This window comes from Rhea americana, unplaced genomic scaffold (genome assembly GCF_003343005.1).
Source record: "Rhea americana isolate MKP2758 unplaced genomic scaffold, rheAme1 scaffold_51, whole genome shotgun sequence".
Lineage (NCBI taxonomy): Eukaryota > Metazoa > Chordata > Aves > Rheiformes > Rheidae > Rhea > Rhea americana.
Genome location: NW_028186657.1, coordinates 1,334,267 through 1,362,262, shown reverse-complemented (window position 1 = coordinate 1,362,262; position 27,996 = coordinate 1,334,267). Strand labels below are relative to the sequence as shown.

Below are 27,996 nucleotides of genomic sequence, written 5' to 3'. Positions count from 1 at the left end.
CTGAGAACCTTAAAACATGCAATACTGCATTCAAAGAAATTCACAATAATGGTTTCAAGACTTTCAAGAGTTTTTTTCCAAAGAGTATTTCTTCAAGTAACATTAAATCCCTGATAAAGCTTGTAAACAGTTTCACTAACAATAGTCTCCAGTCTCAAAAAGCAGCAATACGTTAAGATCTAAATGATGATTTAAGATTGAGTTTTCCTTAATAAGTGAAGGCAGAGCAATGTTCTGTTCAGCAGCAACACATTTAGATTCCAAATGGGTTTTAAGGCAAAAATGATTCCAGCGGTCGTCTGGCCTGTTTTCCTTGTTTCCCTTTGTTTTCAAGTCTTACTCCTAAACTATCGCTCCTGCTCAGAGAAGATGGAAAGTGTTCCATACATTGATTTCTGCAGAGAGTAACAGTATTGACATCTAAATGACATCCCTTTTTCAGTATATTTTTAATAGAAGCTTCCAGTAGTATAAGCTGTCATTGTTYGAGAGATGTGTCCCTGGAAAAGTGAGAGCACTATACATCTTCCAAGAACATCCTCTAACTGCATGGCTTCTTAACCAGAAATCCAACAAGCACTCTAGCCTGAAACAGTTCTTCAGCCCAAGCTTTCAAACTCTTGACAAGTCACTAACTGAAGACTAGCGGGAAGTAATTTCCATAGGGTTTCCATGCAGATGACCTTCAAAGTGACAGTAAGTGAGGTATGTTATTGCATTTCTATTTCTCTCTCTCATTAAGAGCCAAAAGTACAATCCTTGACATAAAGGCACCTGGTTTCCAGTGATCAGTGGATCCAGATCAACAACTTGTGAATAAGTAAGTTGTAAGGATTCTGTTCCTTCATGGTTTTCATTCAAATAAATATTTTGGCTCACACACAGGATTGGTAGGTTCTAGTGATATCACCTTTTTCTCTCCACCACCAATACTTAACTGTCAAAACACCCAGCTGCATATGAGTGATGACCACTGAAATAGCTACTGCCATAAGCCATGGAGAGGCAGTGTCCGGGCTCTGATCCCACGTCCACCTGCACAGCAGTAGGCATTATGGGCAGAGTCAGGGCGGATGGCTGAAGGCTGGCCTGAAGTGCAGCATAAGAGCACAGTGAGCTGTTAGCACTCCCAGGAAGCAGGCTGCTGGGCCTCTGGGCCTGTAAGGAGTCACGATAATCAGAGCACAAATCTTGAACTGGTGACTGAAACTGGGAAAGAGTAGCTGAATGTTGGGCTAAAGAGTGATAGCTAGGTTGCTGAAATAGGACTTGAGTAGTGGTTTGATGGCTCAGATTTCCCATTACTTGCTGTTGATGTTGTATTGTTACTTGCTTTTTTATGTTACTGGCTTCTTTGACATCATTCTCGTAATATCTGAAACAAATTATAATTAAGAWTATCAAAGACAGAAGTTCTTAGAGCTTGTATATATCCCAAAGTTTTCACCAGTGAGGCTACACCATCAGCTTTTTGGCCCTTGTTATTTATGATAAATTTTGGTTACTTTCACCTATGAGCGCCCTTATTCCAGATCTGCAAAAATAAATTGCATGAGTGTCTGCTGAGGAAGTTGTCATTGAACTACAGTATAGATCAGCCCCTTGGTAGATTAACACCATCAGCAATAAACTCACGTTACTTTACTATCATAATTTATTTCTAACTATCCTAGTGGAATCTTCAGACACAAGTTTGTAGATCATTTTGCATCACAAGGATACTTCAAGGATGCAATGGATCTTGACACCTTAAATCCGCAATATAAAGAAAATCTTAAAATACAATGTATTGACAGTATTAAKGTACACAGCTATGAGGGAACAAGGAAAATTTTAGTTAGATATTAGGAAAAAGCATTTTGACCACAAGGATGATCAAACACTGGAACAGATTGCCCAGAGAGGTGGGGAAATCTCCATCCTCAGACATAGTCAACACTTAGCTAAAAAAGGTCCTGAGCACTCTGATTTAACTTCACTTGGCCTTGCTTTGAGTAAAAATTCTGGAAGTCACCTCCAGGGTCCAATATCTCTCACAATCTAAATTAGTATGTATGTATGTGCATACATATATATTTTAAACAATTATTACTTGCTGCTAGGACTTGTACGTGCTTTGTAACAGGCCAGTATTGAGGTACTGCAGGCATATCTTTTACTGGAGAAAGGATCAAAGAACAATGCTGGAATCCCTGCTGCATTCCTGATGTTAGGGATACACTAGTATCTCTCTGCAACAAGTTATTGTGCAAGTACAATGAGAACACATAGCAAGAAAGCTTGCAGCAACCATCTGTAAAAGCTTCCACACAATCATGTAAGTAACTAGTACAAGAAGATGCAACACACACTGAACTCTGCTCTCCTTCCACAGTTGCAAATATTGTTAAAATACAGAATTTAGTAAAATTATTTACTTTTCTCCTTTATTCCTCTCTCTAAAGATGAAGATGTACCAATATATTGATTATAGCTAAATAAACACTATACAGATATATATTTTTTAAACTATTATGAACATCTTACTAAGAGCAAGACAGGTTACTCAGATTATGATCTTACATGAGCATAATTTCAATGCATTGGGCAAGATGCTCCCTGGAGTAAGATGTTAGCAATTCAAGCTGTGTTGTCCAGGCAGGAGAGATCTGCATGCAGATACGTGAAGCGCACACACAAGCTGCAGCAATYAAAGATGGACGAAAAAGAAGGAAAGTGTGATCTGTAAAAAGAAAAAAGCTCCAAGGATTATACTTTTACTAATCACTGCAGTGAGCCTATTATGTGTCAAGTGTCAAAACAGGACAAATCCTCAACTTTGTTCCACACATCTCAGCGTTAACTCATTTTCCAGAAAAAGTCTCTCAAAATTGGATGAAACTTTCCTGAAGATTTCTATACTACTTGTGTATACTACTATAAAGGTTTCATTATAGTTTTTTAAATTTCAGAAAAAGCCGTAAGATGCATTATGCTGAAATCTCTCATTTGGTTTCAACTGAACTAAAGTCAGGTGTTGATGTTCACACACACATTTACATTAAATTGGCTTATGGAGGATGCTGCAGTTCATTGCTTCTCATAAGGACAGGTACTGGAAGCCATGCTGCAAACCAAATGCTTATAACCCCAATCATTATTTCATGTCATATAGAAGCGGACACAACCTTCCAAAAAATCAAGAATCAATACATGAAAGTACATTACAGATCCTGCCTGTAACACTAGTTCAGTCAGTGGCAGATAAAAAGGTTAGTACCTCTTTCTGAGGGGCTCTCCAATTACAGTTCGAGGCTAAAGAGAAAAACAAAAATGTACCTCACCTAGACTTCTAAAAGGTGACAAGAGSTTTATCCTCAAAAAGAGGACAACATGCCACTTGCCATCTGTAACAACTCAAAAGTGAGTTACTGCACTGCACAGATGATTTTGTACAGTCCGTATTATGACAAGTTTTTAAGCCCTTATTTCCCTTCAAATTTTTGCCTTTTGGCAAATGGAAGATCATTCTAGCACAAAATTAAGCTTTTTACCTTGCAGTGAGAAATCAATGAAATAATAYGCATATTTCTCCATGAAACATTTGACCTTGGTCAGGGAGGTGATCGGCCAGCCGTTGTGAAGGTCATTCTCACCAATGGAAGCAAAGAGGTAGTAGTCGATATAGTGGGCTGCTGTGGGCAGGCAGAGGTTCCAGTTGAAGTTTTCCAAAAGCAGCAGTTCCATCGCAAGCAAATCTTTCTTGTTCAATACCACATTCACACTGTACATACACAGCAGGTTGTTTAAGTATTCCAGCTTTGGCACTTGATCTTCTTTTTCTTCAAATTTGCCTGCCAGAAAAGGTGCTTTTCAGATAAGGCTTATGGTTATGATCAAGAGTCCAAAAGCCAAAGAATACCTCTAAACCCAGAAAGTCTAATCATGAAAGGTGCTTCTTAAAAATGAACAAAAGAGGGACAGAAAAGTAGTGACACAAATAAGAATGAGACTAGTCAGTATATTCCCATATCCTTTTTGTAATTTTTTTATTGCTTAAACAAACAACCTTACTTAGTAATACAAAMTTACTGAGATAGTCGAGCAGTAGGGCTGAAGGAATCCAAGAAATGTAAGTCCCAATAAGATTCAATTTCATAGWTATGAATCTATATGAATTAGTACTCTGAACACAGGTATATTTTTGAAACAGGGTGGCCCAAACAACTTACTGCAAGTTTAAGTGTCCATCTGCATTTTGCTTATTAAGCATTTCCTTTCTTCAGAAAGGAGCATCTCTACTTTGCAACCATCTTGAATTAGCTCTATTGCATCTGCTTAACACTGATGTAGCTATTGAATGTTTGTTAAGATTTTTACAGAAACAGATGCTAGAATTCATTAACATTTTTATTCATAGCAGAAAGTTTGTCACCAGAATCAGAGATGCTAATACATTCCTGCAGGAAAAGTATTTTAATATGAAAAGAAACTGTTCCTATTTCAAGTTAGTTTTACACTATGCTGGGTTTTAGAAATAAGTAGAAATCTAGCATAAACCTGTATTTGAAGAGAATGCTCTCTATTAGGTTATAAATTGTCTGATACTTATTCAGATTGGAAGTCCATCATATTAAACCCTTTCATTACAAAATGTTCTTAAATAATTTGTTGAAGTCTGAACTAAACATTCATTGTTTAAATACAAGGAATAAAAATGCAAGCTGTAAGACTTGCATCTTAGTATATACCTTGTGTGTGTGTGTGTGTGTGTAATATAAAGTATATATGCTTATAATTTAAGTTGAATACTACTGATTTATATATGAGTACATAAAGAGGTCATAATAAAAAATTCTAAATCACAATAACACAAGTCACATTTCTCCAAAGACCTTTTTGAATATTACATACTTACACAATAAACACTAAACTTTATATATTTTTAAAGTTTTTCCATAGGAAAAAAGAATGAAGCATAGCTGCAGAAGAGATGTGTTATATAAAGGAGAAATTCATTTTAAGAATATGAAACTAAATATTCAGTGAATGTTAGGTTGCTTATCATTTTAACCAATTTTTCAATAATATACTGAAATTTTATTCTCCAGCAGCATTTTGAACAGTTTTCTGACAAGCCCTGTTCAAAGGAGTCTCAGGCCTTTAYGGAGTACTTGTCAGCAGAACAGAAGAGGTAAGAATGCTTCCACTGCTGCAGGTTAGGTTAAAAACTCTAATCTTGACTGCAACTCCTGGTCTGTGTTGTTCTTAATCAACAGGCTCCCAAGCCCAGTCACAGTTTGCTTTCTTCCTTATATTTTTGTTAAAATGGTGAATGAGACTGCTGGCACCAGTTTTACTAACAGGTAATAAGAAACTTAAAGCAGCACATCCCGTTAGTCAGGATGAGCCAGAACCACTGAGGGTTCTGCCCTCATCAGAACCACGCATCAACAGGGGCAAGCCACTAGATCRGCTCTACAATCCTGTGAAATTTCACTTTTCTCTGCCAAAATCACCCCTGTAATTCCGCCTTTCCCTTGCATCAATTCTGGTATACAGCTGACCCATTGCTCCCCCACCATATGCCACTTCAGCTCACTAAACTGGCAGGAAACCACTTCTGTAGATTTTCTGCAGAATTACTTAYTTGCTGTTAGAACCTGCTTGCAAAAGTAAGGCCACCCTTTTTCAGCAGAGTAGAGCTACTGTYACTTCAGCTTACCAAGCTATCCTGTCTGCTACTTCATCCTAGGTGCAACCCATTATTTACGAGTAGTGCAAAGATCTTCCCACAGCACCTTGTCTGCCTGCACCCACATCATTCACTGTTCTTTCACAAAAGCTCAAGGAAGAGTTCACTACTTTGCTGGCCAGATATAGAGATAAAAATCCTTCCCCCCCCCCCCCCCCCCACAAAAAAAAAAAAAGGAAAAGAAAAAGAAAAAGAGGCTAACACTTGCGGAGAAATGGCTTATTTTCTCTCTTTCTGTCTGCCCTCAGCAGGTAAAACTAGCACATGTAGGCAGCAGCTCATTGTAACTGCAGAGTAGTAGCTTTAGACCAATGCAGAAGAAGGGTACACCCACATCATCACAGGGCTGTAAACTATGAGTGAAAATAGGATGAAAAGTTCCATCCTCTACAGCTGTCTATCTTATTCCTGCTACAGAAACATTGCAGCTACTTACAAAACAGTTGGCAAACCAGTACAAATATACCCAAAGTGCATGGCGTGGAAAATCAGAATCAATGCATGTGTTGCTACACTGGGCTTATGAACTGCGATGGGCTTATGAACTGCGATGGCATTTTTGTAATCCCAGTTGATATTGAAAGGTTGAAGACAAGTGAGGCAGCTTCCACCAGACAGTAGATGCCACTGCAGCCATCCCAAATTARGCTTTGCCTGTTCAATGAGGAAARTTCCCAGAAACATTCTAATTGAGAGTTTTGATCTTCAGAGAATAGAGTAGTTCCCATAGGTGGAGAGGTTAAGAACTTGCTTCATACCAAACTTAGTTTAATACACCAAAATGTAATATTTTAAACTAACATTCATAGTGTGGTGGGTTTTTTTGGTTTTAGTTTTTTTTAGCTTTTGAAAACAAAATGTCAAATTCTTGCCAAAATACCCAATAGTAGACTTAGAGAAAACATCTGTCAGATTGCAAACTTCCTTTTGGATACAGGGCCAGCTTGTCTTCTCTCAACCCTTATATAATCTTAACCCATGGCAGAAGTCATTTCTGTCATTTTACAAGCATACAAATGACTGCAAGTTAATAGGTGAATACTTAGAGGTCGAACCAGACTCTGCTATACTAGGCAAGCAATTAGCATAGCTTCAAATATGTCTGAAACAGAACTGAAATGATCAATTTGAATACTAGGCTATAGAAAACTTTTAGTTTTATTTTATACCTATGTCTTACAACAGATGTACTCCAAGAGGTCTTCATAGTAACGTAACCTAGAAGTCACAGTTYCCTCATGCATTTCTTCATCAAAATTGAGGGAGTTAAAAGAGGACGGAAAAGTTATTGTCCTTCCTTAGGCTGCCTATCAAGTAAACTTTTAAAACTAAGAATCCCAGTAAATCCAAATCTGAGTTCTTTGCTTACCATAACAGTTCTCTTACACCATCTATCCTCCTCAAGCCATTTTAAAGGCCAGTTTTCTGACRGAAACTGAAAGGGTTTTGCTAAAAGGCATTCAGTCAAGAGTGAAGAATGCCATTTGGGGAGAGCAGGGCAGCAAAGGAAGAACTAATATTGAGAAAGCAAGCTCCTCTGGGCATGTCATTTGGAAGCTAAATGCACATTCTACAAAAAGGAAGACATGAAAAACCCTCAGGCAGCACCACCTTTGCCCTGGCTGCTTCCGAATTACTCGTTGTTCCTTCCTGTCTTGGAGGGCCTCATTAGCTAGGGTCACCGAGAGGCTAGGAGAAATACACTGTAACCACGTGATTAACATAAATAATTCCTATGGGATTAGGAGAAATGTACATTTTTCAGGGTCAAGACAGATGAGCAAAGGCCCCCTCCCTTTTTTCAAGGCTGCATTTACCAGCCTATGGAACTGCARCAGTCTTTAAAATAACTCATTTTTTTTAAGCAGTTAAAAGTGTTGTCAGAAGAAAAAAAAGAGAGAAAAGAGGGAAGAAAAAGCAGCAATATCAGATTTGATTCCCAAGGGGAGACATATCCAGTAAGAACACAACAGTGTTACTTTGCAGCAAACCTAAGAAAGCATTTAAGTATTCTTAAATTCACAGTATTATCAAACCAAAGATGACCTGCCTACCAGCCTGGCCTTGTTCAAGAGCTAGTGATAATCTAATAATAATAATGCATAATTCCAATATTGCTTAGATAACATCCTTGCTACAAAAATCCAAACACATTATTCCAGAACACAACTATTTAAAAGGCACACTGTAGTTATTCCTCTTTGGTGCTGAAAGCATATATTCTACAACTAATTTGTGCTTCAGTGGTCCTTCCATTGCTTCTACAAGGATTCTCCTTTACCAAAGGAGAGTAACTGACCGGATACGAACACATCATACACGTTCAGAGTATTTCTGTTAAATCTAAAAATAATTAAAAACAGTATGATACCAGAAAATTGTTCTAAAAGGAAGTAAGTTCTTGCTATCCATTTAAGATAGAAATTCCATCCAACAAAGTCTCCAGTGAATTAAAAATACAACAGAATTTTCTGTACCATTACCAGCTTAAAATTTTCTTAGCACATTTAAAGATGAAGTTGCTTTGAGCCAGTTCAGATGTCACAGACATTAAACACCTATTAGAAATGTGCATAGAGCAGTCACCCTACTGTAAAGGGGCATAACAGTAACTATGAMAAACAAAATCCAGCTATCACACAAAGTAAAACAGGAAACAAGTACAGGGATGCTATTAATGAAAACCTTTAGAATTCAGGAGTCCATATACAGGTTCATGAATCTCCCTGTCTCCTGTATTTAAAACAGTTTAAGAGGGAAAAAAAATTGAAAAAAAATAACCTTTTGTTTCTTTCACAGAATATTGCAGCCCGATGCAGATATTTAAAGAGTACGCTGGGGGGCCAAAGTAGGATAAACCACCATGTGCCCAGGAAATGAGGGATGAGAGCTGTCATTCTTACTTCCATAAATTCTAGTTCCTTCTTTCTTTCCACTCGGCCTTGAACACTCGCGTAGTAGTCTGGAGAGCAGAGTCACCACAGTACTCCTGGGAAGGTATCAGGCAGCACAGGGCAAAGCTCTTTGCTTTGGTCCAGATTCTTCTTTTAAGACTCAATGACAGCAGCAAAGTTTAGTGATTCAAGATTACTGAATATTTATTACTACTTTTTCCTTCTCCTTTTCAACACTGTTAGTTCCTAACTTTTTTGTCAAATATAACAGTGGCCACCGCAGCAGACTAGAGATACTGAATATATCTAGATACATTGAAAAAAGATTCAGAAACTCTAAGCTGCAGGGAGGGTGAGGAGTAACCTCATTTAAAGTTTCATGTCAAATGAACTGTGAAATTTGAGGATATCAGCACTTTATAAAGCAATATACCAGAAACTTGATCACCTTTACTTTCTCARTTGTTTGATCTAAGCACCTCGCTTCCGAATTTATTGAGTACTTCACATCTGTTGTGAATTTGGAACTCGGAGAAGAGAGCAAAAATTACTTCTTGCATCAGACAAAGAGAGAGGCAAAGTAGGCAAGGGTAAATTACATGTTTCAAAATACAATGTCCTTTTCCAATTCATTTTCTTCCATCGTTTAAAAATATTAGAATATATTATTCCTACTTTTATTACTTTAGCATCATACCAGAAATTCAAATTCTATGTACAGAATATTTATACTTAGAAAATCAGGGTCTCCAGCACAATTTCTTTAAGCATATTAAAAACTCAAACAAGATTCTTGCAAGTCTAGCACAGACCAAACTAATAGCACTGAGTGGTTTATCAACACCCTCCCCCTATATATATATATATATGTGTGTGTGTGTGTGTGTATATATATACATATATATATATGTGTGTGTGTATATATATATTTTGGCAGGGATTGAGGGGAGGGGTGTGGATAAATAAATGAATAAAATGTTTCAACTCTGTTTTCAGCTGGAGTTCATAAGAGTTGTGTATCCATGTCATTTGCATGCTTTTATAATGCCACTGTAGAGGCCTCAAATTAGTTTTGCTGTTGTATTGAGAGCTCCTGTTACTGATAAAGCCAAAGCCACTTACTTGCCACTATTGACTTCAAAATTAATTATGCTTTGAAATGACAAAAATCTTAGGCCTTTAAAAGAATATTTAATTTAAGAACTACCTGGATGCTGCAAGTGTTTTACACAAGTAGGTCTAGGGTTAGCAGAATGACTAAYGACTAAGATGAACATAATAGAAGTTTACATTGCTTTTGTGTCTCTGACCTTTTTGTAAAATCCAAATAGAGACWGCACACTACTTGGGACATTTTTTAAAAGTCTGTGTAACATTACTGTAAATAACAATACACAGATTTTCAAGTTATTGTAGCCCATGTTCTGTCCCACACTGAATTTTACAATCAGGTCCCCATCTTCCCTGCCCCAGGAACAAAAAAAGCATGCTCCAAGTTAGACATTCACACTTTTTTTGTTTGTTTGAAAGCCTGAGCAAGTGCTGTTGCCAAGAGGAATAGACTTAAATTACAAAGAGAGCATTGYACTAGTTCATTTGTCACAAGAGGATCAGAAAAGGCTATCCATCCATGCCAGCTTTTAACTAAGAAAAAATAAAGGTTTAAGAGTGACGTTATAGCTGTCAAAGTTACCTGGAAGTACTGATTTAYCCACTGTAGGAAGCAGGAGTTGCTTAGCACACCTAGCTGCACAACATGTGATTCAGAGCGTTTACTGGGTAGATGGCCTTCCTAGGGCTTTATATAGGGGCCAAAATAAAAGCAAGACATACAGGCAATTTGTTTTATTACATTTTGAGTGCTTGAAAAGATGGAGGAACAAGAAGGAGCGACAATTTAAGGAATCATTAAAATGTAAGTACTCTGTCCTAGGAACAATTAAAATCAATCCAAAAGAAGCACAGACCAGTCAAACCTCTCTAGCCAGCATACAGGAAAGACCGAAAGGCTACATGTTTTACACAGCTGAGGGATTATTTTTTTGTTTTTTACTACTACGCTATTCCAAAAGGTGTTAAAACTTCTGAGATTCCTTCTCCTGCCWCTCTCAAGTACAAACACAAGTTCTAACTGTCCTCTAGGCAAGGCAAAAAAACAGCTGGTATTTTTTAGTAATACTCAGCTTAATTCCCTTTTCTGCAGTTTCTTACCGAGTGAGCAGTCAGAGATTGTTCATTTGCTTGTATAACGTCCAGCACACATGCAAACCACTTAGTTCAGGGCATCTGAATTTTTAATATCTTCATATATTGAAGTTTAATTGTTACTAAGGAGAATACTCAGGCCATGTTACAGCAYCAGAAAAACGAGAAATTTAAAACACAAACTGAACATGTATTGCACTATTCTATCTCCTGGACCGTGCTCATCATTGTATTTTTTATTAAAAATAAATAGCTGCTTTTTACAGAACAGTTACTTGCTGATGATAGCGGGAGAACAAATGGAGAATGTTTCATGAAGCACAGTCCGATGGAAAAGTTCCTTGATGGTTGACAGCAGCTCCACATATGCAGTGGGGATTATGTTAGAAAAGATTATCCATGCCCTAAACTCAGCCCAGTTAGTACTAATGTCTTTCTTGCACTGATTTGTGTGTGTGTGTGTGTGTGTGTTGTGTGTACATGGTTAGGTAGCTCAGCTACTGGAATAGCCACTTCACTGAATTTTTAATCCACTAGAGTACTAAAGTTGGGCAAAATAAAGCCAAGAAAACCAAAAGAAGGTTAGAGTACTTTGTAAAGCAATGAAACACTATACGTACTGAACAGTAAGTTAGTTTTRCTTAAAACAATATAAAAACTGTTGTGTCTCCATAGCAGCAGAAACCTCTTGAGGAAGAGCAGCCATAAGAACTCAGATTGCAGGAACACTCAAAGYGGCCCAAATGGCTCACAGATGGAAAGCCCTCGCTTGTATTCAGGTATTGAAGCACCTGCTATTGAAGAGGATTAGCTCTGYAGGGAAGAAAAATAGCTTTAAGAGCAGGGTAGGATTTTAAAAAAAGCTGCACCATGAAGGTATAGACAGCCTGTACCACAGTTAAAAAAATTCACAATAGAAATAGTTGCAGTCTCAAACTTACTGCCCCCAAGTGCTTGCTGTCTCCTGAGAGTTAACTACTCCTGCAGCTGGACCAGCTGAATAGATTTTGTCGATGCATCTCACCTGCTTTGGAGCAGCTGGCTTGAACAGCTTTAGGAAGGCAATTTAAGCTAAGTAGCACTACAACAGATGGGAAGTCCTTACATAATCCCTTTTTTCCTGTGGAGCAGTTAGGGCTACAGCACCTTAAAATGCCACAACCTTTTTCTATTTTTCCTTTTTTTTTTTTTTTTTTTTAGCGATAATTGCCTGACCTAGATGCTATTTACAGCACTACAGCCTGCTGCTGCTCAACAGTGCTCCTCTGCATAGGGCTGCCTTCCTCTCAGCTCTGTCTGCTCCTCAGTTTACTTCAAGCAAACCATTGCCCAGACTAGCTCAATCCACTTATTGAAACCATTTAAACATCAGCTGATTTTGTCTGGAGAAGATCAGAGATTGCTCAACACATAGCTGGGGTGGGAAAGAGGGGATGCTGGGGCGGAAAGTAGCATCTCCAGCCAGCACAGCTGTTTGCCAAGTGAACATTTATCCATGGCCTTGGTGCGCAAGACAGTTACTCTGGCCTCTGTGCAGGTGTTCTAGTAACTATCCTGCTCTAGAGCCAGCCTGAAGAGGACCAGTCTCTGCTGCCCATCATTACCCCTCACCAAAAGCCACTGTCTTCCTGGCCTAACAGCAAAGCAGTCAACCCGAGTAATCACCAGCCTGCTTCAGGCAAGGGTAGATGGATTGTCTTGAGCAGTTAAAACTCCTGGGCTTAGCTGATGATCATATCAGTGGGAACTGACAACCTCTTCCGTTAGCACAGCTGGACCTCAAAAGGAGGTCCTCTGATTGCATACCTAGCCAAAACATTTAATACAGTAAGATGTAGTCCATATGCACATGTATAGTTTACAATTCTGATTTGGAGCAAGCTATTTTCCGTAATGCAAATGAAGTCAAACAACTGCTGTAAATCCATTCGTAAAGTAATTTTGTGAAGCCATTTTTTCTAGCAAGATCCCTCCCACATACATCCCCAATGACTTTCACTTCACCTCTAGATTACTGTGAATGACTCTTAGCATTCACTTTCAGGACTCATTCTAGAGAATTAGTAACTGTGAATTAGTTTACTGTGAGAGTGACGGAGCACTGGACCAGGTTGCCCAGAGAGGTTGTGGAGTCTCCTTCTCTGGAGCTCTTCAAGGCCCACCTGGATGCAGCCCTGTCTAACATGCTCTAGGTGACCGTGCTGAGCAGGGAGGTTGGACTAGGTGATCTCCAGAGGGCCCTTCTAACCCTACCCATTCTGTGCTGTATTGATAATATTGGTGAACTTCAGAGCTTTTACAGTGTAGCCCTTCAGCACAGCTATCTGGCAGGAATTTCCAGAGGCCTTTTCCAAGGCCTACCTTGCAAAAGAAACATACATTTTCTAGCTAATAAGCAACTAGATGATTTAAGGCACACAAATCCATTTTGCTCTCAAGTGTAGCAAGTCCAAGCTGCAACATCGCTTGACTGCCAGCACAATTTGTTTGGCACAGCATTATCTTACATTTCCTAATCTCTTTTGCAATTATTACTGAACTGGGAAGCAAAGACCCACTATCATAATCCCATTTCCATGTCTGGGGAAACTGATGGGCCAGTTCAAATGTATTTTAGAAGACTGCAAGATAAACTAGCTCTATCTAACTAAAAGATGTCTGGGGAAATGGTATGAGCTGTATCATGAGAACTCTGCTGTTGCATGCTGATCCAAGACAGACTAGGGCAATGCTGGGGTAGGAAGGAAAACAAAAAGAGACAAGTCTTTGGACACACTAGCTCTTCCTTTAGATTGGAAATAGAAGGAGAAAAATTAAAAGCTAAACACAAGTTGACAATTTCACTGAGCTTACACAACTGTCCTCAGTTTGCATTTAATTTTGAAATTTCCTGCTTCAATTTCAGAACTAAAGGAAGAGTTTATGTGCCCCAAAGCTTCTCTAGTCCCCTCTCCCTACACACACTTAAGTGGTTAGTAAAAATAAGAAATCTTATCTCTTAGTACACCTCATCTTTCTTGTGGTCTGCATACTACCCTTGAACTCTTGCTCAACTGCTTTTCTAAAGAAATCAACAGGAAGAAATCCCAAACAAACAAACAAACAAAAATCTCAAAATGTGTTTATACTATTTATTGAAAGATGTTCTCCACTGAACTTTGTCATGATGAGGTAAACACCCAAAATTAAAAAAAAAAAGAAAAAGAAAAAGAAAAAAAAAGAAAAGAAAAGCTAACAACTACTTTTTATAAAGATTGTTTTATTTGTTTCCTACAGTAAAGGTATCTTATTGTTTAGACATATAGGTATCTTATTACAGAGGCTGAAGAATGCTTTTACTGTAATCTTCTGCTGAAAAGCTATGCAACTTCCTGCAGATGTAGCAATTAGAACATCCTGCAAAGCATTACTGTAGGAACACAAAGAGCAGTTGTATTCTCTTTGCTATAATGGGAAATTTCACACTATTTTAGGTTAATTCTTCTTTCTTACTTAAAATCTTTTACTACAAAATGAGAAAGAAAATCATAGCATAGAATTTATTTCATATAATTTTGAAAGTAGCATAAGATAAATCCAGGAAGTATTATTTATTGTAAGATTGCTTTTTCTGATTTGATTTTCTGATTTGATTTAGTGCATATTAAGATGGTCCACACAGTAAACATAGTTCACTATGGTCCCAAAATTCTCCAGACTGATTCTGAGGACTGTAGTAATATTTAAAGCCTTATCTACACAAGCTAGGCATTAACTTTGTACAAAATCACTTTGGTACAGTTCTTAATGTTTTGTTTCTGCATATTGGTAGGAAAGCTGCCTTTATCATAGTAGACCCTTTTCCTATAAGGGAATAGATGATTTAGTTCCAGATCAGGATGTGTGAATATTGCTGTATTACACAAATCTTAATTTTAGGAAGATTCTCATACCCATGAGCTTACCAGACTTGGAGTTTGCAAAATATTTCCTCTAGCATTGTCATAAGGCAGTTTATGAACTTCCTTTCACTTCCCTGTTGCTTAGAGATGACTTGAAGTTGCATTGCTGCTGAAGTTGACATTAGCTGTTTACTCAAGGACAAGGGTCTGAAAAAGGTCTTTTTTGCTTCCTTTTAAATCCTGGATGCTGACTTTACCACTAGCCTTCACAAGTTTAAAGGTACCATTTTCACCCTATTCCTACACATCCACAGCAACGCAGTAGAAACTTAAGCTATGGCTACAAATTCCATCCTCTAAATGCAAATGAAAAATTATTGCAAAATTTCTTAAGGCCAGGAAAAAATGGAGGAGGATTATGGAAGAAAGCATCAGAGTTAAAGAAAGCCCTGTGTTCTTTTTCTGAAGGTCCCCTTCATCCAAATATTTGGAAGCCATCTTCTCCCTCCTTCCACCCTCCAACTTTAAGAAATACTGTGGGGCATATTGCAATTATGAAGTTACACAAGAAGGAAATAAGGTATGGACTGAAAGCTGAGGAAGTACACRTCTGAACAGACATTAGTGTCCAGGCTACCTGACATATCAATCAGTCTGGTGTTTTTGAAATAAATGATGCAGTTTCACAACAGTTTATAAATCACCCTCTTCCCTCCCTTGAAGCTTATCTGACCCCTCAGAAAAATACCCCTCTGATAAACAGACACAAAACTTGTCACTTCCTCAGCTGGGTTAGTTTTCTGCCAATTTACAGGCCTGAAGGAGCTCACTAAACTGTTGGGACAGCAGACCTGCAACAGCACTAGCTTAGATTCACTTAGGCTGCCGTGGAACTGCACGGGCAGCAAGTGCTTAAATTCCACTTTGTTCTGGTTTTAATATTGGCCTATTCTGTAACATGAGCTAGCAACTGATCCATATAATTAACCATCTTTTCTGGAATTAAAAAAACCAGKGGTGCCTAAATATACTAAAAGTAAAGTGATGAAAAGCTGTCATTTACCTCTGCAGATTAAGCTGTTCAAAACACACCTAGCAAGAAAAAGCAGTAGCAATCCTTTGTTCTGCAAGGAGAACATACACTAACACCTTTTTTCCTAAACAAATAGCCTCTGGCCCTCCACAGTATTTTATCTTAGCTAACATGACTACTTTCACCTTTCAGGCATTAACTGATGCATTAACTGCAAACAATTTGCAGAAGTTTTGTTGCCCATAACAATAGTGTATTTCGCTACAGGCTCCCATATGACAAGATGACTTCTTCATTATCTAGGAACTGAGTTTAAGTCTGCAAGGGTAGACAGCAAGTCTTTGAAGCACCAGTCTTGCTCTCCTCCACTTGCATAGCACTGACTGCTGAAAAGGCTTCACAAAAGTACTGATGACAAATGTTCAAGGCTGTTTGCCAAAGGTGCGTCAATACTGATACATTAATACTACATGGCAATGAGGGGCTATTGGACAGGAGCCCAGAACAAGCAAAACACATCCCAGCATACATCAGCACATCTGCTAAGTGCCTCAGGAAGTAGTTTTCCTCTGGATCACATACAAGAAAGATGTGTTTTGCAAGGAATTCATCACAATAGAGGCACAAACTGTCCAAGGACAGACTTCCAGGAGAGGCTGCATATTACACAAATGGCATTCCCTACTACCAGCTCTTCTCTGGAATTAAACTTTCCTGCTCTTGCCACTTCCTTACCACCTTGTCACCCCCAATTCCCATTGACCCTTTTCTCTGACCCAGCTTCAGCTGCCAAAACCTCTTCCACACAAGCACATAGATGTGCAGCCCAAGTTATGAAGTCAAGCAGAGTTTTATTAACAGCCTTTTTTATGTCTTTCCTTGGGTTTCATTAGGCTTTACACCTAATATCTACATCTAATGATATCGTAACACAGAGTAAACAGCATATCACACATAATGAAAACAACAACCTACTCAGGAAAAAAAAAATGCATACCTTAATAGACAGCAGCCAACTTACTTGCTAGAAGAAGACAGGCAATTGAAGTGACATACAGTTGCTTGACACTGATATCATAGCGGTCCATAAAGAGGTCCAATAAGTAGATAGCAAGATGTCGTGCCGTAGAACAGAGATTACAGCGGTTGCTGAGGATAGCCAAGAGATCAATGAAGTAACGGCGCATCCCGATCTGTGGTGAATGGGCCTTATACATAGGCAGCTTAAGTTCCTATAGAAAAAAATAATAGTAGGAAAGAGAGGCACTGAAAGAAATACTATGTCAGCATTTTCTGTACTAGCATATTTTAGCTGCATAAAAGCTAAGTATTGAGCTGACAAACCTTATTTTTCATTTGAAARGCAGAACTATTGTAGATTTTGGTCTATCTATGGTAGAAAAATAGATCACTTCAGCTGAAAGGTTTTTAAATACAAGTTTGCAGCCAGTATTCAGTGAGTAGGTTAAGGGATAGATTAAAGAACTCAGGAATACCCACAACAAGCTAATGCTTTTTAAAAGCTGATACTTTCTTACTTTAGACATGGTCATGGAGCTAGTACAGTTGTCCTGGCCAGACTCAAAGTGGGATAAGTACATGCTGATAGACATGGATTTTTTTAATAAGCAAAAGATGAATTACTATGCCATTTTGTATGTTCAAAAATAAAATAAAATAAAATAAAAGCATTCAGGGGAAGTATCTGCACGAGCTAGAACACTTGCAGTGTTGAGACACCACCTTCTGCAGCAGTCATAGCAGCTGCTCACACTCCCCATAGCCCTCCTGGAGTCAGACATTCACCACAGAAGTTCAACTTATCAGGAGAAAATAGCTACACAGTCATGCACAGAGGGGCACAGAAGACTGGAAAGCAGAGAGCCTCCACCACTAAAAGCAGCTCACAAAGACAGCAAGCAGAGCACTGTGATGGACGATTGCTTCCCAGGCTTTTTAAAAAGAGTTAGTGAAAAAACACATTCTGGACTGAACAGACACATGCTGTGGACAGGCAAACAGTCCTTTGAAACCTGGGGCAGCCTTCACTTGGGGGGATTATAAAAAAAAAAATCCCCCACCAGTAACAATTTATAAGAAGGGAGACAATAGAACACGTTCCCCCCTGTTGTTTTATATTCACAAAACTCTCATAAATTTGATTTTTTAATGGCCTTATGTACCGAGATTTAAGTGTGTTAGTATAGCTGACATACAGAGGTTCAGTGCACAAATTTGTAGTACATCCATAGTACAAATGTTTTGGCAGAAATGTTTTCAAGCTTGAGCTTTATATCAAAAGGAAACAACTGTATTTCTTAACATAGAAAGTACAATACAAAGTTCAAGCTATCATAATAACAGCTGGCATCTCTAGCTCTGACAAGTGTTGTTCTTGGTGACTAAAAGAATTTCATTTTTTGAAATTTCTTTCTTCTTTGAACACGTAAGTCTCCCAGCAAAATGTAGTAGTAGGTATATTGAAGCTCAGTTTTTTAAGATTAAACTTGCTTTTGAGACCACAACAACAAATGCAAGAAACAAACAGTAACTCCAATTACATGCCTAGCCAAGAAAACCCAACAGGTCTAAAAGTTACAGTTCAGCGGCTAAGAATGAGAGAGAGAGATCTGAGCTCCAGACACAAATATGTGGATCCTCAGGAGCCTCATTCCAGAATTACCCCTGCTCAGCCTGGTCTGCTGGAAAACTGCAAGACCAGTCAAAGCCCAAAATTTAAGTCAATAGATTTTTCTGCAACGAGTCTAACAGAGATATTTATTCCTATATAAAATCATCTGTTTTTTTTTTTTTTTTCAATATATTCCCTCCCCCTTTTTTTTCTTCTGGTAAAGGTGTAAGTGAAAATGAAAGGCACTGATTTTGTACACCAAAACAAAACCATGTTGGAGTCCATAACAGCATGGACAAGGCTCAATTACAGGAGCAATATTAGGAGGGGAAACAGCAGAAGTGCAAGAGCCATATGCTGTGGTTTCATACAAGATCAAGTTCCTAGGTATTAATTGATCCAGAGTAATCATCTGGGTACAGGCAAGGCAGAAACTTACCCTGCAGCACACAGTCTAAGCAGCTCATGAGTACTTCAGCAGGAATGCTTTTACACTGGCAGACCAGTCTTACCTGAGAAGATCATTTCAGACAAATGGCAGTGGCACAGAGCTAACCGATGCGGCTGGATGTCAGGCTTACAGAGTTATGTTTCTGAAGCTAAGTATCTACACAGTGTGATAAGTGCTAGAAATATGGCTAGGGGCGTGCCTTTCCATCAACTCCCACCACTGCTCTTTGGTCCAAGTTCTTCAAGAAAAAAAAGAATTACTCCTTCAAATAAAAAAATAAAAAATAATAATAATAAAGCCTTGAAGCTTTGGGGATACTGATGCAAGGTGACCAACTGAAACTCCGTGGAAAATAGTTTATTTTATTCTTGTTTCCCGAAATATCTCTCTCGACAATGCTTAAAACTTTTCCCATCTCCAGTAGAAGAAAAAAAGAAGAAAGTGAGTTTTCGGCTGTCTGCTAGAACGGCTCTTTCATATGCTGCTTCTCTGTGTCTTTGACATGTTCATTTGTATCTATTTCAACAACTTTGCTTTGGGCTACTGAACAACTGCCACATTGAAATGCAAAAAGCAGCAGCAAATAAGAGACTCACAGGTGTCCTGGAAATTACTTAACAAGCTTTGCTCAACATATTGATTAGTGCCTCTCCACAAAAACCCTTCAGAAAGTTGGAGCACAGCATTTAAAAGGATCACCTCAATCTCAAACACTGAAAAGGAAGGCTCATACAATTGTACATGGACTGCAGAAGAGAATTTAAGGACAAAGACAATTTATAAGCCATCTCCTACCATCCTCGAGCCTTGACCTCCTAGAAGGGAAGAATCAATGTAAGCATTTTAAAGGAGACAAATCTTCCTCAGCAATCACATGCTAAAGACAGCCAGGCTCCAGACATGAGCCCTTCATTCATCAGAGACACAGCCCAGCAAGAAGTAACCTGACCACTTCACCGGGCACCATTCACTGCCTCTGCTCAAGGGATGAGATTTTGTCTGTGCTCACCATGTTTCTGTAGCTGGGCTAGCAAAGACACTTCAGAATTCATCCCCAGAGAAACTATGCAACAAGATTTAATGAAAACCTAAAACCTTTGAGCACCATGTGAATTTAAGGCTTTCTCTGTCTGAACTAAACCARCCAAAGATTGAAGAGGGTGAGGAAAATTAACAGGATCCTCCAGCTCCCTCAAGGCAGCAGCTGTATTATACACCAGTTTGCAGAGTGTTTATTTTGTCCGCATGCCGTCTCAGGCCGTTTGGTGCTTTACATGGCAGTAAATTCCACACGAGGCTATCTGCCCAGTTCCTTTTCAGTAAGGCTCTTCCCCCATTGGTATAAAGCCAGCAGTGAACTGACAAGCAGTAGAAAAATTAGCGAGTAATGTGACATTCAGTCACACTAACAACAATAAGTTCTGGGAACAAAAGTGGAATTCATCAAGGTATTTTAGAACAATTCACAGGCATCTTGACATGAAAAAAATGAAACTCTACATGACAAATACTCCTGGGATTTTGAAATTCAGGGAGATATTCAAAGAAGCTGATTTTCTACCATGTCAGAGCTCTCTGGCACTAGTCAGGAGCTGGTCTCTCCCAGGGCTCAAGCATGCAATGTCACCTGAGTCCCAGCAGCAGCTCTTTATTTCTTACAGTCCTCGCTGTCTCTCCCGTGGAGAGGCTGCAACACCACATAGCCCAGCAGTCTCAGCCACAGCACTCAGCTGCTGCACGCAGGCATCTCCCACGAGCCACAGCTGTGCTGCATCTTGCTGCCAAGACTCTGGCAAATTACATTTCCCCTTTCAGAACAAAATGAAGCATCTAAACCCAGAGCTACTCAAGTAACAGTGAAACCCACTCCTCTAGAAATAGCTGTTGCAATACTTCCCTAYATGGTCCCAAGCTCAATCTGCTAGTAAAATTTCATCCTTATCTATTTTTATTCCTTTTTAATCTTGTTACCCACTTGTGTTTCTGAAGATGCAAACCGAATCCAGAAAATGGCCCTTACTCTTAGCTGGGTATCGCTGATCCTAGTCTGAAATATGAAAAAGGATTAATAGATTAACAAAAAAAAGTACCTAACAGCTGAAGTTTCAGCAAGATTTCCATGATCATTCTTCATCCCCAAAGCACCTATAGATGAAAAATAAAGGGAAAACTTCTCTCGGATAATTTAATTTTAGGAGTTCTTCTCTGGAAAAGGTTATACTTCTTTCTCTCTTATATTCTAACCAAGCAATCCTCCAGCTATGGAAGAAAGGTGCAAAACTGGTCTCCTAGGTATAATTTTTCCACGGCACATGAGAAACCACTAAAAGCTGGCTCCTCTGTAAGACATTATTTAGCCAGGTGGGAAGACTGTGCACAAGAACATTGAGAACACAGCAAGGTTTGGGAGAGGGTTAGAAGCTTAACCTGTGTTATTTTTTTATAGTGGCTTCAAAAAAAAATGGAGCTTTTTGCWGTTTGCAGTAGGATATGTAGTATGCTATCAATTTAAATCTGCAACTGATGGCACCATATCCTCTCTCCCACAGGACCAGTCCTTCCAGCCCTGTGTAAACTGCAGTGCTATGCCTTTAGGTAACAAAATCACTTAGAGGAAACATCCTGGTAAGTGTTTCTGTGGTGAGGCAGCCGACAGCAGTTTAACGAACAGGTCAAAAAGGTTAAGAGTTAGCATGTTTGTGAACACTCCAGTAGCAGAGTTCTGCTGGTGCATTTGGCTTTTACTAATCTCAAARCTGGCCATGCAAATTCAGCCTTAAAGGCAAAGGGAAGGATAACAGACAGGGCAGCACTTTGCAGATGTGACCAGCAGGATGCTGTCCCTCATGGAGCAGAAATGGGTGGCAAAAGTCTCCTGAAGAGCCACACTTGCCTTGTTTATGCAAGCACAAGCCACGCTGTTTATAACACAGAGAGACCAATAATTCYAACTGTTAGAACGCAAATGATGAGACAGTCTAGGATTGACTCTATAATCCATTACTCTTAATTTTTAGCCCTGCTGTAACTGTATCTGTCAGAGCACATCAAAAGTCACTGCTTCCCATTATTTAAGCAGCTCCTGCAGTTCTGACAAATTTTATCAGGCTCTAGGAGAAGTGTCAGTCTCTCACAGTGTCTAGATTTAATATGTAGGAGTAAGAGGCATAAATCTGACAAAACTGTATTTTTAATATAGGATGTCAGACAGTTTCTCTCATTATTTCCAGCGAAAATCTAAAATCCAGGTGATATTTTCTAAGAAGGGCACATGGATAAAATTTCCTGTTTTCAGTGATGTTGAATCAGGCAGAGACAGAGCAACAGTTTAAACACAGTAGTTTTACTCCATAGATTGGTGCTGCTAGTAGCTACCCTTACTGACTTATGATGCATTCCTTTGATGCATAAATAGAACACTATAAATTAAGTTTTTCTTGTGTTACCACTGTTCCTGCACATTCAAAAGGAACATCAAATTCAAGTATGTCTCACAAACAGCGCAAAGCTCCTGCCACAGCAAACAGGACCTGACTGCAGTTCCAACCTACTCAGTCACAGACTTATACCAAGTTATTTTGCTCTTTTAAAGCACGGTAGCATCTTCAGTAGTTCCCCCCTACCCTTTAGCCAGAGTAAAGACCATCTCAAACTACGTGGTCTTCATGCATCTCCCAAATGATTCAAGTCTACTTCTCAAAATACCCGCAGATAAATGCAGACTCCATTACTTAAACACATTAAGGTTCCACCTTAGTAGCAAGATATGAAAAAATGTGAGGCAGACCACAACAGTATTTCAGCACAGCAGTAGTTAAAAGCTTTTGTCCTTGAATCCATTTTACTCAGCATCCTCCCAACAGTCTCAGGCATTCTAATTGAGAGAATGTTTAATTACTATTGCACTTGAAAATCCATCAATTCTTGTGTTCCACAGTGGTATTTTATCAAGCATTTCATTAATTCCTTCTTACACAGTTCAAAGTATTCAGAAGTTCAGCAGCTAATCTGAGAAGGATCAAAGAGAAGAGTGTGAAAATCGAAATTCCAACTTAGAGGAAAAAAGAAAAGAGATCACGAATAACCATGTACTTTATTAGAACACCTGTTCCTTTCAGCTCCATACATATGCTGCCATCTATAACGTAAGCAAATTAAACTAAGCAACCAGTAATGCTATTGTTACTGATTTTCAAAAGCTAGAGCAATCTTTTTTAATCAAACATTATGTTTTTGTTGCTGCCAATATTAGCAAGAGCCTGATATTAGTACTACTCAATGCCCATTACACCTGATTCAAACTGGAAGAGCACATCAGAATGAAAGGTTAATGTTTTATCCTCTTGAGGAAAACAAACAAAGAAAATCCATTTGCATTTCTGTGTATCCTGTGTTCTCATCTAGATTTTCCTTTTTTTTAAATAAAAACAAAAGCACCACCTACACAGTGTCCTAATGCCTTCCCTTTGTTCAAAGGCAGCATATRCAATTGGCTGGTTTGCAATCATCTGAATTCCAGTCTGTGCCAGGCAGATATATCAAATTTTCCATCAATACTAGTTAAGTGTTGAAGGAGCRAGAAGTTTAAGTAACAGGGATGAGAGCAGACTTACAGGGTAAAAAGATAAAACAGTACTTGTTACAGCAAGAAATTCATGCTAACAACAGGTCTGGTAAACCAGATGGTTTGGTAGAACTACGGTAAAGACAGGGATATGCACTGGGAGCAGGGAGAGGAGGAGGCTGTATTTTTACTCAAGAGTTGAAACATAAACATAATGAATAACAGGATCCCTCATTACTTCTAACAACATGTTTTATAACTGCAAGAAATGCGTTTATAATGACAGTACTCCAGACCAGTGAGGAACAAGGGCCCTTCACATCAAGCTCTGTATGGATTGCAATCCTCCTTCAGGGATGGCAGTCTGAATTGACACCATGGGCATAACTTGAGGAAAACGTTGCATGTCAAGTGACTGAAACACATCATGGTGGTAAAGAGCATTTCCTCTTCAGATATTTGAACTTAGGGAGCGGGCAACTCTTGTAGAATGCCAAGTGGAAGGACTTGGCCTAGAAGGAGGTGGAAGACTGTTTGCCTAGAGGAATCACTTGCAGACTTTTTTACAGCGTAAAAGACAAAGAACTTCTTGCTTTTAGCAGAAAAAGGATCAGCTTCGCTCACCTGGCTGAAAGTAACTGCAAAACATGCCGTAATTCAGGCTGCCTTTAAAAGATCAGGTTACAATAYTAACCTTTAAAGCTCACAGAGTCTCGTAAAATTGGCTCTGTTTTGAGAAGCTATGCAAGAGATGAGTAAAAGATGAAAGGCAGACAGATCTAGTAATTCTCATTAATTGCAGGAAATTTACATATCCTGGAAGGAAACAGCCCAACATAGCCACAGAAATGGGGGAAGAATAAGAAGCAACCAGCTGTCTCTCAGACCTTCTGGACACTCAGACCACCTTCTAAAGTAAAGAATTTCATTTTTTTTTTGKGGGGGGGGAAGAGAGAGAGAGAGAGAGAGAGAGAGAGAGAGAGAGAGAGAGAGAGAGAGAGAAGTGTGGATCACTGACTTGCTAGTCAGCTTTACACACTCCTAGATTATTCAGGGCTACATAGGCAGAGAATTTTGCATAGATGTTGGCCATATGATACAGTAGTTGCCTTTCTATTCAGACAGGTGTCCAATTTTTGACCTGGACGTCAGCTGTCTAGCACAATCAGTACCTTGCCATTATCATTTACTTCTACATTCACCCTACACTATTAAAGGATCAGAAGAACACACACTCACCTTTCTCGGCTCAGCACTCCTAGTGCACACTTACATGGCAGGCTTTTTTTTTTTTTTCCCTTCTTCTCTTCCTTCCTTCTTCCTGCTCCTTCCTGGCTCACTCTTACAACAGGTTAATGTTCTGGCCTAATCCAGAGAAATACTTATACTGACATTTAACTTCTAAGGGCATATGTAGTACTGCTGGAATTTAAATAATTTTGCTCCATTTGGTCAGCACTCTTAAAACCTTGCAGACTACAGCCTCACTAAGCTAAACACTACATCCCATTAATCATGACACTAAAGTTTTACTAGTCAAGTGATTCACAGGCTTTTTGTTTCTTCTGCATTGAGCTACAGTATTTAGGAAGTCACAAAGCCTCTCAGCATCTTTCAGCCCTCTCTGTGTTAAAAGCCAGGTATGCCACAGGCATTCAATATCTGCCCTCACGCTGAACACATCTATCAGATACAGCACAGACCATCTGTCCTAGAAAGATGACATCTTCCAGTGATATTCAGAAAAACTCATAATTCCAGTTTTGTGGAGAAAAACATGTAGCATAGTATTTTTTCCACTTGTTAACTAAAACCTAGGTTGTTCCATAGCAAGCATACATCTCCTATATTTGTATGTCTTAACCGCCTTGGGGGGGGGGGAAAGTGTTTCTAATAAGCCTTCACTCATTTTAAGAAAAAAAGTTATGTCGCTTAAAAAGGACACTTAATTCCCTGCATTAAACATAGATATGTTCTTCAAAAAAGTAGGATAGCCTGCAAGAGAAATTTCAACCAAGAATAAACATCTTGCAAAGTAAAATTTCAACCAAGGATAAACATCTTGCAAAGTAACTTTCCTGTTACATTCACCCACTTAGGTTTATGCTTCTCACTCAAGACCAACCTTAGCTTAAGAAGTATATTGTTCCAGGCTAAGACTCCACAGCAAGTATCTTAATTTAAAGAGGTCACCACTGCACARATTTTCTGAATCCCAATATTAACACTCTTAATATGCTAATAGTGCACTAACACACTTTAATATGCTACAAATGAAGCCACTAGTCAAGTTTTTTTTCTTCTGGCCATTGCCATWGGCTTCCCAACAACAGATTCATGTTCACAAAACTGACTTCAGCAGCTCCAGACCTACCCAGCCCCAGCAGTTACCAACTACAGCAAAATGCAGCATGCAAACACCCTCACAGCCTCCAGCTCCYGACAGAGCCAAAGAGGCTGAGGCTCGGAAGTGCACTCCTTTCTGCCACCTGCATCTACAGCAGCATTCAMCAGAGCTCAGCTGTTACAAGCCCCAAGTTCATGGCACTGTTTTCCCCCAAAATATATCAATGGTCCATTTCATCTTTTTTTGGTTAGAAGCATACCAAGGCTGTGTACTAAAATGATGGGAAATTATTATGATTTTTAAGATTAGTTGATCAAATTGGGGTGGAGGGAGCCTTTCAAGCACAGTCTTAGCTATAGGTCRCAAAATTCTTGCTTTTGAAGGACAAAACACGTACTAACCTAAGGAAATAATAGAAGACAGGTATTACAGTTASTCAACCATTGATCTCAGTATTATTGCTTTCTCAAACTCCTATCCACTCCATGAAAGATTTTGCACAGTTTCTTTAAAACCAGAAGTGTGCCCTTCCTCTCTCGCTTCCATCTTTTTTTTCCCCTTAAACTTTCAGACTTTTCTTGTGGGTAATTTTACTAATAACAGTTTAACACTTGGTAGTCAAGTAGCTCAAAACTTATTTTCCCAAGCWCTGCTGGAGCATCCTGTGGAGGAGTTTCACAATGTCCTACTGTAAATTCTGACACTTTGAACATCAAAGAAAGAACCTCTTAAGTTTACTTAATTCCTTTCTATGAAATATAAGTAGCAAATTACAGAAAGTGAATGAACAGGTCTCAGACAGCAGCTGTTATGATTATTTTACCTAAYGTACTTGCACTCTGGATTTTTAAATAGTATTTTCAATCCCTGCTCCTCCTCCCAAAGAAACCAAAAACTCCAACCAACCAAAAAAACTACACTACAGAACCCACTGTACATCCTTACAAGGTAGACAGAATTAGCATAAAACTTATCCATCTAGAAAGAGTTGTAGACCTTTCTCAGAGCAGGAAGACCACCAACACAAGGACCCTTCTCTCTCTCTCTTTGCAGGCTCCTGTAAACTCAAATAATCCAGTTGTCACTTCAGCTGGCCTTGGTTTAGCACTCATAAATCAAGAACAGTTGTAAGCAATCTAGTCAAATACATCACACAACAGTGATATAATTTATTAAGGGGGTACTTCTTGGAGACCAGCAAAAGAAAAGCAGAGCTTCTCACACCTTTTTATACCCTACCGATGAGGCTCTCAGTTATTTCCCCCCACCCTGCAGAGAATCAGGAAGACCTGCTTCAATCAGTGAGCATGAGAGCAAGACAGCCTGATCGCACAGACCTGGTGACAATTAAATCACCTCAAGTAATTAATTGCTACRTGTCTGTAAGGAGGACAGAGGAAGCAGAACATGCAAAATGTTAATTTTGCTAGCAGTAAATTCAGTATCTTAAAAGCTGTGTCAGGTACAGCTGGCCAATCTTTGCTGGGGACTCTTTCATCTTTTTCTTTAAAGTTGGTGCTCTACCTAAGGAAATGCAAAAACTAAATGGACAGCCCTAGCTCTACCTGCTCTCAGTACACTCGTGCCCGGATTATTTTGCAAGGCATTTCCCTGGGGTTTTTACCCCATACACAAACGGCATGTTTGCYTCTAGCAAAGCAATTACAAGAAATATTTGTGCATCTTTCAGCTCTCCTATGGTCTGTCATGGAACAAGGTCCAACTGTTTACTCAAATCGCAGCATTTACCTCCCTTAAAAACAAGCAAGGCTATTTCTCCAGCCTCTGAGATACGCTGATTTTATGCAGGGCAGTATTAGCATCCTCTTAGCATTTAATGTACTGAGTCAGCAACAACTTGGTTAATTAAAGCTGCTGAAAAGTAACAGGCAGATATTTTTAGCAGCATTTTTTTTTACAGGTTTGCTTTTGAACAAGTCTCGATCAAAGAGCAGAGAGCATGGGAAAGAGCGCTAGGCTAGCCTGCTCCCGGGAGAGGGCTGCGGAAGGTGAGTTCTCCAACACGYCGGAAAACCTCAGCCGGGCCTTTTAAAAGCTTTCCGTGGCGGCTGCGGTGGCCGGGCCCTTCCGCGGAGGAGGAAAGCGCGCAGGGGGCCAAAGCGCGGGGGAAAGGAACGAAGCGCGACCCAACCTTCGTGCGCAGGGTCTGGTGGATGTCTGCCGCCAGCTCCCCTTTCCACCACTGCTCCTCCATCCTTCCTCTTCCCATCCGCACAAAGCTCCGGCAGAGAGAC

At 39.3% G+C, this 27,996-nt stretch overlaps 1 protein-coding gene across 1 annotated transcript; it reads right to left on the bottom strand.

The window, feature by feature from the left end:
- Positions 1-252: 252 nt before the first annotated feature.
- Positions 253-27,969, bottom strand: CCNJL (cyclin J like). Its single transcript, XM_085317869.1, has 5 exons — positions 27,894-27,969; positions 16,769-16,979; positions 3,534-3,833; positions 2,563-2,722; positions 253-1,375 (listed from the first exon to the last, which is right to left on the bottom strand). The coding sequence occupies exons 1-5, from the start codon at positions 27,954-27,956 to the stop codon at positions 934-936; spliced, it is 1,176 nt and encodes a 391-aa protein (XP_085173995.1). The 5' UTR covers positions 27,957-27,969; the 3' UTR covers positions 253-933.
- Between the last annotated feature and the right edge of the window lie 27 nt (positions 27,970-27,996).